Genomic DNA, 14668 nt, shown 5'->3' on the forward strand with positions numbered 1-14668 from the left:
TTAAAATGAGTGTGGGGGACCACTAAAAGGTTTTGGTTTGATGATGGGTGTCCCTGTAGTGCTCTAAAAGTTAAAACCAGAATTTAAAAATGGAACCTAAATCTGATTGGTAGCCAGTGCAGCGACTTTAACACAGGGGTCATATGAGCTGCCTTTTTCGAGCGGGTCAGTAGCCTCGCTGCAGAGTTTTGGACAACCTGTAGACAAGCTAGCCCTTTCTTGTTTAGACAAGTAAACAGACTGTTGCAGTAGTCGAGTCTTGTAGAGACAAAAGCATGTATTATCATCTCGAGAACGCTTGTAGACACGATGGATCTAAGTTTTGAAATGTTCCTCAAGTGAAAAAAGCAGGTTCTTACTATCTGTTCACTATCGGTTCTTACTACTAGCTGTAAGCAATTATTGTTCAACCATTGTTTAATGTTGGTTAAACAGTCAATCAGATTGCAGAGCTTATGAGCTTCAGCAGTCTTAAATGAAAAATATAGCTGTACAGCCAGTACAGAGCCCTGAGGAACTCCACACAACAACTCTGTAGATTCCGACATGATCTGGTTTGCAGACACACTAAAACTCATTTTAGATATATAAGATGAAAACCAGTCTAGAACGGAGCCAGACATCCCAACCAGGTCTCTCAGTCTGTTTATCAGGATAGTATGATTGACTGTATTAAAGGCTGAGGTAAGGTCTAACAAGACTAGGACTGTGTATTCTCTGGAGTCTGCTGACATCATAATATCATTAGTGACTTTCAGTAGTGCTGTCTCAGTGGAATGCAATTTACGGAACCCAGATTGAAAATGGTCATAGATGTTGTATTTCTCCAAGTATGCTGTAAGGTGGACAGCAACTGCCTTCTCAAAGAGTTTTGACATAAATGAGAGTTTGGAGATAGGTCTTAAATGTTGAAGTAGTGTTGGATCCAGGTTGGGTTTTTTGAGCCTTGGTTCCACAATGGCATGTTTTAAAAAAGCTGGGGAACACCCAGGTCTGAAGAGAAACATTAAAAAGGTTCACAACCCAAGGACCAATGGTGTCAAAAGCATTGATGAAAAGCTTAGTGGGGATAATATCTGAGGGGCTTGAGGATGGCTTCATTTTTCCAACCAATGCTGCTATTTCATCATATGTTACAGTTTTAAAAGTTGACCAGGAGTGCAAAGGGAGTGCCTCACTTGGAGAACAAGAAAGCTTTGGGGAGATTTTTGCATTGATTTCTTTAATCTTATCAACAAAAAATCGGAGGAGTTTATTACTATCTACTTTAGAGTGTACATCTAAAGTTACCACATCTGGGTATAACATAGCACTGATTTTGTCAAAAAGAAACTTGGGATTTCTCTTGTTTTTTGGTATGAGTCTAGAAAAATACTCTGATCTAACAGTGTTCACCGTATCATTTAAGGAGAGCATGAGATCTCGAAGATGGAGCCTGTGTACTTCAAGTTTGGTTTTCTTCCATAGTTGTTCCGTTTTGGGGCATATTCTCCTTGAGTTTAAGATAGACTCATTTATCCAAGGGCATGTCTTCTTTTGTAAGGCCGAGCTTGTTTTAATAGGTGCCACTTGGTCCAAAATGGATGTGCATTCCCTATTAAAGGACTGAATAAGTGTATTTACATCATTTCCGGTAAGGAGTAGAGAATTGTCAAACATAATGGAATAAGAAGTCCATAAAATCCTTTAAGAACACAGTAGCAGGGCCAGGAGGGCGATAGACTAAAACACAATAAAAGATGTTTGTAGAGCCCCCTTAATTGTTTGCGACTCAAACGAAGAATAGTTTTCAGTTTGCATACCTCTGCAAGTGAAACTGTCCTTAAAGACGACAGCAAGTCCTCCACCACGGCGACCTAAACAGGGGGTGCCCAAGTAGGAACAGCCTGCAGGAAGCAGTTTGTTTAGGTGAATAAACTCACCATCACTCTGCCATGTTTCAGTGAGAAACAGAAAATCCAGCGGGCGTTCAAGAGCGCAATCTGACTGAATCCTGGCAGCGCAGGTTTCCCATCAGCTTGTCGGAGTGGAACTGGCAGCAAACACCGTGTCCGCACGCGTGGTCTCCAGCAGCGCCACAGAACCGGCGGGACCAAACACCGGTTTTGCGATGCAGGCTGCGAGGACACAGCGGTGGAGAGGTAATCGGCAAAATCCAGAGCATCAGACTGGCAGGATCCATGCTGTAGTGGCTGTGAGAATGTGTTTCCAACCAAATCCGGAAGGGTAACTGGCAGCAGAAACTAGGGACGCATTCAGACGAGTCAGGGAATCTCTGATCTGTAGGCTCATCTAATGTGTACCTGGATGCCGGCCCTGCAGCCTCTTGTCCTTGATTTCTTCTTGGAATTGCTTAGGGCACATTTCGTAGGTAGCAAGAAGTAATCCGGTGAGGTGGAAGAGCACACAAATGGTCGGGGGAAAGTTTTTCTATAACTGTCCCAATCATCATAAAGACATTCCATTGACTCTTTGATGTGGAGCAAGGAAGAACGGTCGTAAATCACAGCAGCATAGCTCCATATATTAAACGTCAGGGCTAATATAATAGCATAAAATACAATACAACGCAGGCAGGTAGAAGTCAAGCCGAGCAAAGGCGCCATCTTCCTGTCACAGTCAGCTGATCGCTGAGGAGACTGGACTAAACATAGTTTTGTCCAGTGATTCTCAAAGTGTGTGGCAGAGTCATGATAGGTGGGGCATAAGTTAGCTGGCAGAAATACTTCCCAAATAACATAAAAGTCATACAGAACTAATGCTTAACACCAGAATCACTTTTATGGTAGAACAAAGAAAGTCACCTCAGTTATGTTAGTAATCTGTGCATTTAGTGGTGTCACATCTGTAGATGGTCGTTGAAATGGACACATGATAGCAGAGGACCTCATACTCCATGCAGCTTTAGCTGTCAACAACGGGGTGACTGTAGGTCAGGTGATAGAGCAAGTGACCTACTAATGGGAGGGTTGGTGGTGGTGCTTGATGAGACAAACAGTGCAAAATTAAGGGCCATCCCTCTGTCCAATGACATAGTTGCAAGGTGCCTATGTGATATTTCAAGTAAGGAACAACTTCTTGATGTAGTGAAGGACAAACTTTGTCTTACAGGTGAACAATATAGATAGCAATCAAGGCTGTTTGCTTTATTATGTCAGGGTTCCTGTGTGAGGCCTTGTTGCTTTGCTGGCTTGGTGTGGAGAGGGAGAATCCACTCATAGGACAGAGAGCTGTGGGCATTCTGCTTCCCTTTGCCACACCCTATCTCTGTGAGATTGGGTTTTCTGCTGTTGCCTCACTTAAATAAACGTTGAACATCACTTGAGATTGGCAGTACCAAGCCAGCAAACAAGTTTTGAAAAGTTCTGCAGTGAAAAACAGACTCACTGCAGCCAGTAAGAGTGAAAAGTATTAAACTGTCACCATTTTTTTTTTAATCTCCCCAGACTACCTGAACACGAGGCCATGGTGAAATACATCAAAGACTCGCTCATAGCTGGGTGTCAGTTGTTAATCCTCAACCACCTCTTTGTGTGGATTTCTTCTTTGTGGTGAAAAAAGACAAGACTCTTTGAGGTTTAAAAAAATTGCAGTTAAGAATATCCATCACAACTACTTTTTTCTGCATTCAAACTTCTGCAGGGGGCCATGGTTTTCTCTAAGCTACATCTCCAAAATGTGCACCACTTGGTGCGTATCACGGAGAGGGATGAGTGGAAACTGCCTTCAATAATGAACTGTGACCCTTTGAATCTCTGGCAATGCCTCTTGGTCTCTGATGTCTGTGGTTTTCCAGCGTCTTATTTAATGATTAATGTTAATGTTAATAATGGTTCTCAGAGACTTCCCGAACTGCTTTGTCTTTTTTTAATCTGGTTGATATTCTCAGTCCATTTCTGAAGACTTTAAGCTTCATTTCTATCAAGTTCTCTAATGTACTGGAAAAAGCCCTTTATGTCAAAGGAGAGAATTGTTAATTCCGTATTGATTCGGTGTTATTCCTTGGGTTTATCATGGAAAAACGGCAGGTAAAGGCTCTTCCAGTGAAGGTGGAAGCAGTGGTTTATTGGCCCCACAGAGAACAAAGCTTCAATACTTTTTGGAGTTTGCCATTTTCTACCACTGTTTCATCTGTGACTAAAGTAAAATAGCCTTTTCTCTCACTAACCTGGCTTCTCCTAAGATCGCTTTCAGTGGAACTTTCAACTCCGTAAAAAGCTCTTTGCTTCAGCTCCTGTCCGCATCCAACTAGAGCCAATGGACACTTTGGATTCTGCGGTAGGTAGGAACAGTGTTATCACAAAAAAAAAAAAAAAAAAATGAAAGTGAAATGCATCCTTGTGCTTTTTATCTTGCTTTTTATCTTGCCCTCTCTCCCCAGCTGAACGGAATTATGATGTTGGAGAACTACTGGCCATCAAACTTCCCCTCAAGGAACTGGCCGGAAGAGCTTAAAATATGTAGAGTGGACAACAAATTTTAAGATCTTATCTTGAAGACTGCCAAGCGTTTTAACACTCATCAGGCAAAGTGGGCACTATTCTTTACCAGATTCAACTTAACCATCACTTACAGATTTGGTTCCTGAAACATCAATCTGGTCTGTGGTTCAGAATGTTCAGAGGCATGAGCTGTGTCCTTGTACCGGAATGCTTAGTCATCTCTGAGTCCTTTTGAAAGTTAGTCCTCACATAATATATTAGACCCACACAACCTAATTCGCATGCCGTCTTGGAAAAAAAATGTGCCCTCTTGCAGTGCCTGTTTTGGTGGTCATCCATGGTAGAGGATGTGTGAGAACTTCTTTGCTTGCTCTGTATGTCCTCAAAATAAGTCCTCCCTTTCCATTTCTCCTCTTGTCAGCTTGCCAAAACTGCCTCCTTACCTCAGTCGCCCTTGGTCCCACATTGCCTTGGACTTTGTCAATGGATTTCCACCTTTATCAGTCAATCTGACTGTAATTGACCATTTCTTCAAAGAAATGGTCAACTATTGGCACTCTGTCTGAGTTACCTTTAGCCTTAGAAGCTACCCAGCTCCTGATAAACCACATTTTTCAGTTTCATGTAATTGCTTTGGACATCGTCTCAGAGGCTCCTATTAACCTTGTGTGCTTTGCCTCTTTCAACCAGTTCACCTGAGTCTCCCAACTATCCCAGCTATTGTGGATCAAATACATGCACAACTCATGACTTGATCACTGCTATAAGAATCCTCAATTTCTTCCATTGCTTCTAGCTTAAACCTGTTCGGTTCAGTCAATTCACACCTGGAAATAATGAAATCACCTGTTTGCAATTATGTCTTTTCTTCCTCCAGGCCCACCACCCACAGGAGGCACCGTAGGGGTTGGGTGCAATTTGAGCTGGGCGGCAGCCAGGAGCGGAAGTCCTGGCTTGGGCTCTGGAACCAGTCTCCTGGAGAGGGGCTGGACTCTGTCTCAGTCTGGAGTTGCCCCTGGTGAGAGGCGGCAGGCTGGGGTGGTTATCTTGGTATCCCCTCGGCTTGCTGCTGGTATGTTGGGGTTTCTCCCAGTGGACGAGAGGATTTGTTCCCTTTGCCTTCGGGTCAGGGAAAGGGTCCTGACCGTCATCTGTCCTTATGCACCGAGCGGCAGTTCAGAGTACCCAGCCTTCTTGGAGTCCCAGGGTGGGGCACTGGAGGGTGCTCCTCCTGGGGACTCTGTTGTCCTACTGGGAGACTTCAGTGCTCATGTGGACAATGACAGCGAGACGTGGAAGGGCGTGATTGGGAGGAACAATCTCCCGGATCTGAACACGAGTGGTGTTTTGTTTATGGACTTCTGTACAAACCACAGTTTGGCCATAACGAACACCATGTTCGAACATAAGAGTGTCCATAAGTGCATGTGGCACCAGGACACTCTAGGCCACAGGTCGGTGATCGATTTTGTAATCGTATCACCAGACCTGAGGCCATATGTTTTGGACACTCGGGTAAAGAGAGGGGCTGAACTGTCAACTAATCACCACCTGGTGGTGAACTGGAACAGGTGGCAAGGGAGGACACTGGACAGACCTGGCGTGCCTAAACGTACAGTGAAGGTGTGCTGGGAACGTCTAGCAGAGGCCCCGGTCCGCGAGATCTTCAACTCACACCTCCGGCAGAGCTTCAACAGCATTCCAAGGGAAACTGGGGACATTAAGTCCAAATGGACCATATTCAGCACCTCCATTGCCGCAGCCGCTGCACTGAGCTGTGGCCGCTAGGTAGTTGGTGACTGTCATGAAAGAGTCCTACTGGGCTTGGTTAGCCTGTGGGACTCCGAAGGCAGCTGAAAGGTACCGACAGGCCAAGCGGAATCCGGCGCGGGCGGTGGCTGAAGCAAAAACTCGGGTGTGGGAGGTGTTCCGAAAGGCCATGGAAAAAGACTTTCGGACTGCCTCGAAAAGATTCTGGCAAACCGTCAGGTGACTCAGGAGGGAAAAGCGGTGTTCTACCTGCACTGTGTATAGTGCAGGTGGAGTGGTGCTGAGTTTGACTGAGAAAATTGTCGGGCAGTGGAAGGAATACTTCGAGGACCTCCTCAATCCCACTGGCACGTCTTCCATGGCGGAAGCAGAGTCTGGGCACGAAGGGGATAACCGGCCAAATCTCTGGGGGCAGTTAAACAACTGCTTGGTAGCAGAGCCCCTGGGGTGGACAAGGTCCGCACTGAAGGCTCTCGATGTTGTAGGGCTGTCTTGGTTGACACATCTCTACAATGTTGCGTGGAGACCAGGGGCAGTACCCCTGGACTGGCAGACCGGGGTGGTGGTCCCCATCTTTAAGAAAGGGGACCGGAGGGTGTGTTCCAACTACAGGGGACTCACACTCCTCAGCCTCCCTGGGAAAGTCTATACCAGGGTGCTGGAGAGGAGAGTCCGTCCGTTAGTTGAACCTCGGATACAGGAGTAACAATGCGGATTTCGTTCTGGTGGAACACTGGATCAGCTCTTTATCCTCTCGAAGATACTTGAGGGCACATGGGGTCCTGTGGGGGGTGCTCCGGGAGTATGGGGTGTCTGGCCCATTGCTACGGGCCATTCAGTCCTTATACAACCGTTGCAAGAGCTTGGTCCGCATAGCCGGCAATAAGTCGGACTCGTTCCCGGTGGGTGATGGGCTCCACCAGGGCTGCCCTTTGTCACCGATTCTGTTCATAATTTTTATGGACAGAATTTCTAGGCGTAGCAAAGTGGCGGAAGGCTTTCACTTCGGTGGTCTCAAGATCTCATCTCTGCTTTTTCCACATGATGTGGTTCTGTTGCCGTCATCGGGTGATGGCCTCCAGCTCGCCTTGGAACGGTTCGCAGCTGAGTGTGAAGCGGTGGGAATTAGAATCAGCGTCTCCAAATCTGAGACCATGGTCCCTCAGCCGGAAAAGGGTGGAGTGCCCACTCCGCGTCAGGGACAAATTTTTGCCCCAACTGGAGGAGTTTAAATATCTCGGGGTCCTGTTCACGAGTGATGGGAGAAGGGAACGGGAGATCGACAGACGGATCCGGTACAGCGTCCGCATCACTGTGGCCGCTGTAACGGTCTTTTGTGGTGAAAAGAGAGCTGAGTGTAAAAGCGAAGCTCTCAATTTACCGGTCGATCTATGCCCCTACCCTCACCTATGGTCACGAGCTGTGGGTAGTGACTGAAAGAATGAGATCGCGAATACAAGCAGCGGAAATGGGCTTCCTCCGAAGGGTGGCTGGCCTCTCCCTTAGAGATAGGGTGAGAAGTTCAGCCATTCGGGAGGGGCACAGAGTAGAGCCACTGCTCCTCCACATCGAAAGGTGCCAGTTGAGGTGGTTCGGGCATCTGACAAGGATGCCTCCTGGGCGCCTGCTGGGTGAGATTTTCAGGGCATGTCCCACCAGGAAGAGGCCCCGGGGCAGACCCAGGACACGCTGGAGAGATTATATCTCTCGGCTGGCCAGGGAGTGCCTTGGTGTTCCTCCAGACAAGCTGGAAGAGGTGGCTGGGGAGAGGGAGGTCTGGGCTTCTCTGCTTGGACTGTTGCCCCCGCGACCCGGTCCTGGATAAGTGGAAGAAAATGGATGGATGTCTTTTCCTGCTATTATTTAAGTTGCTTTCAGTCTACACTGGATCATTGAAATAGTTAGTGAATCTTGCTCTCTTGTTTGTTGTTGTGGTCTGCCTTCAGCCTGTAAGTTACTTAACCTGTTTGTTCTGTGCAGAAAACCCTGGAGATCAGAGAGAGATTCCCTTCATGTCTTGTCATAGTAACCTTAGTTATCATAGTCATCATAGTTATCACAGTTGTCATAGCTGATTTATAGTTTTCATAGTTACCTCAGCCATGTCACAGTTTTCATACCATATTTTCTGCACTATAAGGCAAACTTAAAATCCTTTAATTTTCTCAAAAATGAACAGTGCACCTTACAATCGGGTAATCTTATGTATGAATTCTGGTTGTGCTTACTGACCTCGAACCGATTTTATGTGGTACACGGCACTCAAAAATCTGTCAAAAATGTTTTAGTATGACTTTGGTAAGCTACGAAGCTGCACTGCTTGATGGATTGTCGGAGCATTACGGCTACTGTAGTTAGGAGCCTCGCGGAGTAATCTGGGTCCTAAACTCCATCCACTTCAGGTCCCGGAGTCAAATGAACACTGCGGCATCACTGACAGTTAAAAACTGTCTAAATTCTTTCATCTCATCCAGGCATCCACGGAAACAGAATGTATTAAATTTAACGGAGTTAGAAGTTAGCAGGAAGTTACCTTGCTAGTTTCCACCTAAACATGATATAGCATGTTCTGACTGAGAGATTTCTGAAAAATTAAAACGCACAGCTCTGCTAACACTTCCAACAAAACTGAAGACAAAAAAAAAACTAAACAGCAGTGACTTTTGTAGGGTTACTGAAGTTGGGCTAGCTGGTATATAATGATGTGCTATGTGATCACTAGCTACACAGCTATGTTAGTATAACAAACATAGTGAAGCTGGAGGATGAACGGTAACTTTTTTCCACTCAATAAAAGTTACCGTGAGGGTTCCTGATGGTTAGGGACAAATGCAATTGCATAGCAGGTTGTTGTGAATGGACTAAACGTCAGTCAGGAGAACAACTGAGATAATCCATCCACAATACGAGGTTAGTCATTAATATACTGCAACAACATGGGAATAGAGCAGCTGCGAGAGAATTCAACATTAATGAATCAATGGTACGGAAGTGGAGGAAGCAAGAAGAATGAGCTGAGGAAAGTTTGACTTATCCAACTGTTTTTTTCCCTTATGGTCTGAAAATACAGTAGTTTTTTAGTTTTCCCATTTTAGGTTTCAGTTTAGTGTTTTATGTTCATGTCCACCAGCCATAATAAATGGCTCGCTCTTGGTTTCAACTTCAGTTCACCTCTCTAGTGTCTGCTTTTTGGTCCTTTTCACAAACTCACTGGCATACCCCGCCGTGACAGAGTTCTACCCATTTTGGTGGGCTTGACATTGATATTAAAAGATCAAGTAGAAATGATTAAGAAGAAACTATGTGGAGTGCAAGTAGTATCATTGCAGACAGGTCCAGTTCCTTTCAGTAAAACCCCATTCCACATAAAAGGGCAGCTAAATAATTCATATTCTTAAATGTAGAATTTAAGTCAATACCTAAAAATTCTACTTATATAAAATAGTAGGTACAATTCTCACTCACCTCGCTGAATGTGCCCCGGCCAATCACCTTCAAGATGTGAAAGTCTTCTCTTTTGATGCGGGTTTTCTTAACCTCCTTTACCAGAGGCTCAGCTGTGAGAAAGGAGAGAAGAGACAATGATTTGCAAACTTCAATTATTTTACTTTATTATTTCAGTGTTCTTTGAAATAATGGACCTAAAAATGGTAATGCAGTGGCATTATTTTAAAAATATCCTTTTTTCCTAATTTAACAATTTTGCAGTAATTTATCAGTGGGGGACAATTCATTAGTGTGCTCTAAATACATTTTTTTTCTTAAAGATATATTTATTAGATTGAAACAACAACAAAAAAGAGATACACACAACTGTTATACAATAAGTAAGTAGGTTACACAATTATTGCTTAAGCTGATGTAATAAAATACAGCTTAACAACACATTCTCATATCTTTTAATTGCCTTTACCCCTTACCCCTTACCCATCCCACACAATAGCCCTGTTCCTTGAGCCAGGTTTTTTTTAAAAACAAAACACAACAAAAAACACCTCAAAAAAACAGAACAAAACAACAACAGCAACAAAAACAGAGGATTCACTGAGTAGTGCTAGAAGTGGGGTTTTCAACCTGAAGGCTGGAAAAATATTTCAGGAATTGCCCCAACACCTTGTAAAATTTCCTGCTGGTATTACTAATTGAATAATGGATCATTTCGAGGCTTAAATAACACATAAGGTCCCTCAGCCATTGAGCTACTCCATCTTAGCAGGGTTGCATGCCTAGCCACAAGGGAAGCAAATGACAGTCTGCGACACTGTGACAAGATCAACTGTCCATCAGTCTCTCCAGTGGTGCCAAAAAGTGCAGCTAATGGATTAGGACCCATATGGTATCCAAGAATTAGTGCCAAAGTTTGAAATGTGTCTCTCCAGAATTTTTTGAGATTAGGACATGTCCAGAACATATGGATAAGGGAAGCCTCACATTTATCACAAGAGGGGTCCACATTCGGAAATATAAAAGATAATTTGACTTTGGACATGTGGAAACTATTCACAACCTTAAATTGTAAAAGACAGTGGCAGACACAGAAGGATGTAAAATTTCCTAACTTGGATATTAAATCCCAAGTATCCACAGACAATGACTGATTTAGATCTTGTTCCCAGGCCGTTTTAATCCTATTTATCAAGGAACCTTTCATACTTACCAGGTTGTCATATATATAAGAGAAATTAACCCTTTACAAGTTGGAACTACATTAAGGAGCAAATCCCTGACATTGCAGCTGGTGCTATTGGAAAATTTGGTGTCTGAGATTGGAGAAAATGTCTGATCTGCAGATATCTGAAAAAAATGTGTATATGGGTGTGGTGGGGCATGGTCTGCAATGCTGCTGCAGGTGAGATGGATGCACCTGCGTGGCATCTGCTATCACGGCTCGCCAACTTAAAAGACTTTGCACAGTCTGAGTTGTTGTGTTGTGGATGTGTCGCCTGGCAACTGGGATGCTGCAGCCATTCATGTGTGTTATTAGCAACCGTGTGCCTCAATAAAGCATGTTGAAAAGCTTGAAAATGTCTTTGGGTCTGCCATGTTTTATCAAAGTGGTGCCAAAACCCAGGATGGGGGGCACGGCAGACTCACAATCTGGCCGGCAAGGGGAGGAGCTGGCCTGAATGGTGGCCAAAATGGCCAGCACGGAAGAGCTGTGAGACTGGACCCAGCAGCATCTACAGGGGATGAAAAATCTGGCACTCTCACTCTCACCGGCATTCCACGACAGCGTTGGCGTGGAGGAGGTCCAGGCTGTTCCGGCGACCATGTCAGGCCCAGGATGCGACCAGCCAGGATGTAGCCTGCCGCAGCACCCATCCCCACTCATCAAGTGGTAGCGGCTTATGCCCGGCAGGGATCTGTGCCCGTTCCTGCTCACCGGAAGAGGGCTGCGGAGCATCTCCTGGGCCTGCCACCAGCTCACTCACCTGCTCAGCCTGAGCCGGAGGTCAGCTCACGGAGAACGTGGGAGGAACCTGCCACGCTGTTGCTGGAGGTGCCCAAGGGTCCGCGCCTGCCAGTGTACAGGAGGCGTGCCTGCTGGTGGCGGAGGAGGTGGACCAGCTGTTGGTGAGCCCCGGCTCACTTCCACATCTACTGCGCTGTCACTGCTTGGCCCCTGGACCAGTTCCAGGGCTGCCGATGGATACGCAGGGCATCCCCCCGGATCCACATTGTCACGGGCGCCGCTGGATGTGTGGGCAACCGCCAGAGTGGTCACATCCTTGTCCCTCATCAGGGCCCGGGAGCACCAACGGTCTGGGCAGGGGGGCAGTAGGTTCAGCCGGATGGCTCGCCAGCCTGTCGGGCAATGGGGGTATGTGGCGGGGCGTGGTCTGCAATGCTGCTGTAGGTGAGAAAGGCTTTGCACAGTCTGAGTTGTTGTGTTGTGGATGTGTCGGCTGGCAACTGGGACGCTGCAACCATTCATGTGTGTATTCAGCAACCGTGTGCCTCAATAAAGCATGCTGAAAAGCTTGAAAATGTCTCCGGGTCTGCCATGGTTTATCACAGTGGGAGATACATATTTTAAGATGTTTAATTTTTTTAAGCCAAAATGCCTCCTCATCTGAGTCCACACCCTCACCGTGTGCCAGACAACTGGATTATCAGTTGCTTTTGTTTTGGGGGTAGGGTGGGTGAAAATCCAATCATGGCAAGAATAGATGAGTCTGTAGCCAAGTTCAACTCCATGGACACCCAGGAAGGGCAATTATCTTTGTTTTGGAAATAGATCCAAGATATAAGCACGTATTTGCTGCCCAATAGTAATACTGGAAATTAGGCATTGCCAGGCCTCCATTAGTCCAAAACTTTTGATGAAGAGCTTTATTCAACTGAGGGCGTTTACCATATCCACATTTACGATGATATAATTGAATCTAAAGATTCAGTTATAAAAAGGATTTGGGAATAAATATTGGCAGCAACCTGAATGAATGCCTTCTTCCCATCTAAGCAAAGAATGCAATCAGGATTCTGACCAGAATGGGTGTATAATATACAGTGGCTTGCAAAAGTGGCTTGTGAACTTTTCCACATTTTGTCACATTACAGCCACAAACATGAATCAATTTTATTGGAATTCTACGTGAACCAATGCAAAGTGGTGTACACGTGAGAAGTGGAATGAAAATCATACATGATTCCAAATATTTTTTACAAATAAATAACTGAAAAGTGTGGTGTGCATAATTATTCAGCCCCCTTTGGTCTGAGTGCAGTCAATTGCCCATAGACATTGCCTGATGAGTGCTAATGACTAAATAGAGTGCACCTGTGTGTAATCCAATGTCAGTACAAATACAGCTACTCTGTGACGGCCTCAGAGGTTGTCTAAGAGAATATTGGGAGCAACAACACCATGAAGTCCAAAGAATTCAATTCAATTCAATTCAATTTTATTTATATAGCGCCAAATCACAACAAAAGTCGCCTCAAGGCGCTTTATATTGTACAGTAGATAGCACAATAATAAATACAGAGAAAAACCCAACAATCATATGACCCCCTATGAGCAAGCACTTTGGCGACAGTGGGAAGGAAAAACTCCCTTTTAACAGGAAGAAACCTCCGGCAGAACCAGGCTCAGGGAGGGGCGGCCATCTGCTGCGACCGGTTGGGGTGAAAGAAGGAAAACAGGATGAAAGACATGCTGTGGAAGAGAGACAGAGATTAATAACAGATATGATTCGATGCAGAGAGGTCTATTAGCACATAGTGAGTGAGAAAGGTGACTGGAAGGGAAAAACTCAATGCATCATGGGAATCCCCGGCAGCCTACGTCTATTGCAGCATAACTAAGGGAGGATTCAGGGTCACCTGGTCCAGCCCTAACTATATGCTTTAGCAAAAAGGAAAGTTTTAAGCCTAATCTTGAAAGTAGAGATAGTGTCTGTCTCCCGAATCCAAACTGGAAGTTGGTTCCACAGAAGAGGGGCCTGAAAACTGAAGGCTCTGCCTCCCATTCTACTTTTAAATACTCTAGGAACAACAAGTAGGCCTGCAGTGCAAGAGCGAAGTGCTCTAATAGGGTGATATGGTACTACAAGGTCATTAAGATAAGATGGGGCCTGATTATTTAAGACCTTGTATGTGAGGAGCAGGATTTTGAATTCAATTCTGGATTTAACAGGAAGCCAATGAAGGGAAGCCAAAACAGGAGAAATATGCTCTCTCTTTCTAGTCCCTGTCAGTACTCTTGCTGCAGCATTTTGGATTAGCTGAAGGCTTCTCAGCGAGTTTTTAGGACTTCCTGATAATAGTGAATTACAGTAGTCCAGCCTGGAAGTAATAAATGCATGAACTAGTTTTTCAGCATCACTCTGAGACAGGATATTTCTAATTTTAGAGATGTTGCGCAAATGGAAGAAAGCAGTCTTACATATTTGTTTAATATGTGCATTGAAGGACATGTCCTGGTCAAAAATGACTCCAAGGTTTCTCACAGTGTTACTGGAGGCCAAGGTAATGCCATCCAGAGTAAGAATCTGCTTAGATACCATATTTCTAAGATTTTCAGGGCCGAGTACAATAACCTCAGTTTTATCTGAATTAAGAAGCAGAAAGTTAGCGGCCATCCAGGTCTTTATGTCTTTAAGACATTCCTGCAGTTTAACTAATTGGTGTGTGTTACCTGGCTTCATGGATAGATAGAGCTGCGTGTCATCTGCATAGCAGTGAAAATTTATGCTATGTCTTCTAATGATGTTGCCTAGGGGAAGCATGTATAATGTAAATAGAATTGGTCCTAGCACTGAACCCTGTGGAACACCATAATTGACCTTAGTGTCTGAAGAGGACTCTCCATTTACATGTACAAACTGGAGTCTATTAGATAGATATGATACAAACCACTGCAGTGCAGTACCTGTAATACCTACAGCATGTTCTAATCGCTCTAATAGGATATTATGGTCAACAGTATCGAACGCAGCACTGAGGTCTAGCAG

At 44.9% G+C, this 14668-nt stretch overlaps 1 protein-coding gene across 6 annotated transcripts in view; it reads right to left on the reverse strand.

Moving 5' to 3' along the window:
• The window catches only part of dmpk (DM1 protein kinase), a 97454-nt gene that overhangs the window by 27542 nt on the left and 55244 nt on the right, over positions 1–14668 (reverse strand). For all 6 annotated transcript variants that reach the window (XR_003221961.1, XM_019355353.1, XM_025910961.1 and 3 more), the window contains one exon: positions 9678–9769. Coding sequence is in view for 4 of the 6 variants with exons in the window: in XM_019355353.1 (XP_019210898.1) it covers positions 9678–9769 (92 nt within the window). In the remaining 2 variants the exon portion in view is untranslated. Of the gene's footprint in view, positions 1–9677; positions 9770–14668 lie in introns of those variants that run through there.

The sequence above is a fragment of the Oreochromis niloticus genome, linkage group LG10, assembly GCF_001858045.2.
Source record: "Oreochromis niloticus isolate F11D_XX linkage group LG10, O_niloticus_UMD_NMBU, whole genome shotgun sequence".
NCBI classification, from domain to species: Eukaryota; Metazoa; Chordata; class Actinopteri; order Cichliformes; family Cichlidae; genus Oreochromis; species Oreochromis niloticus.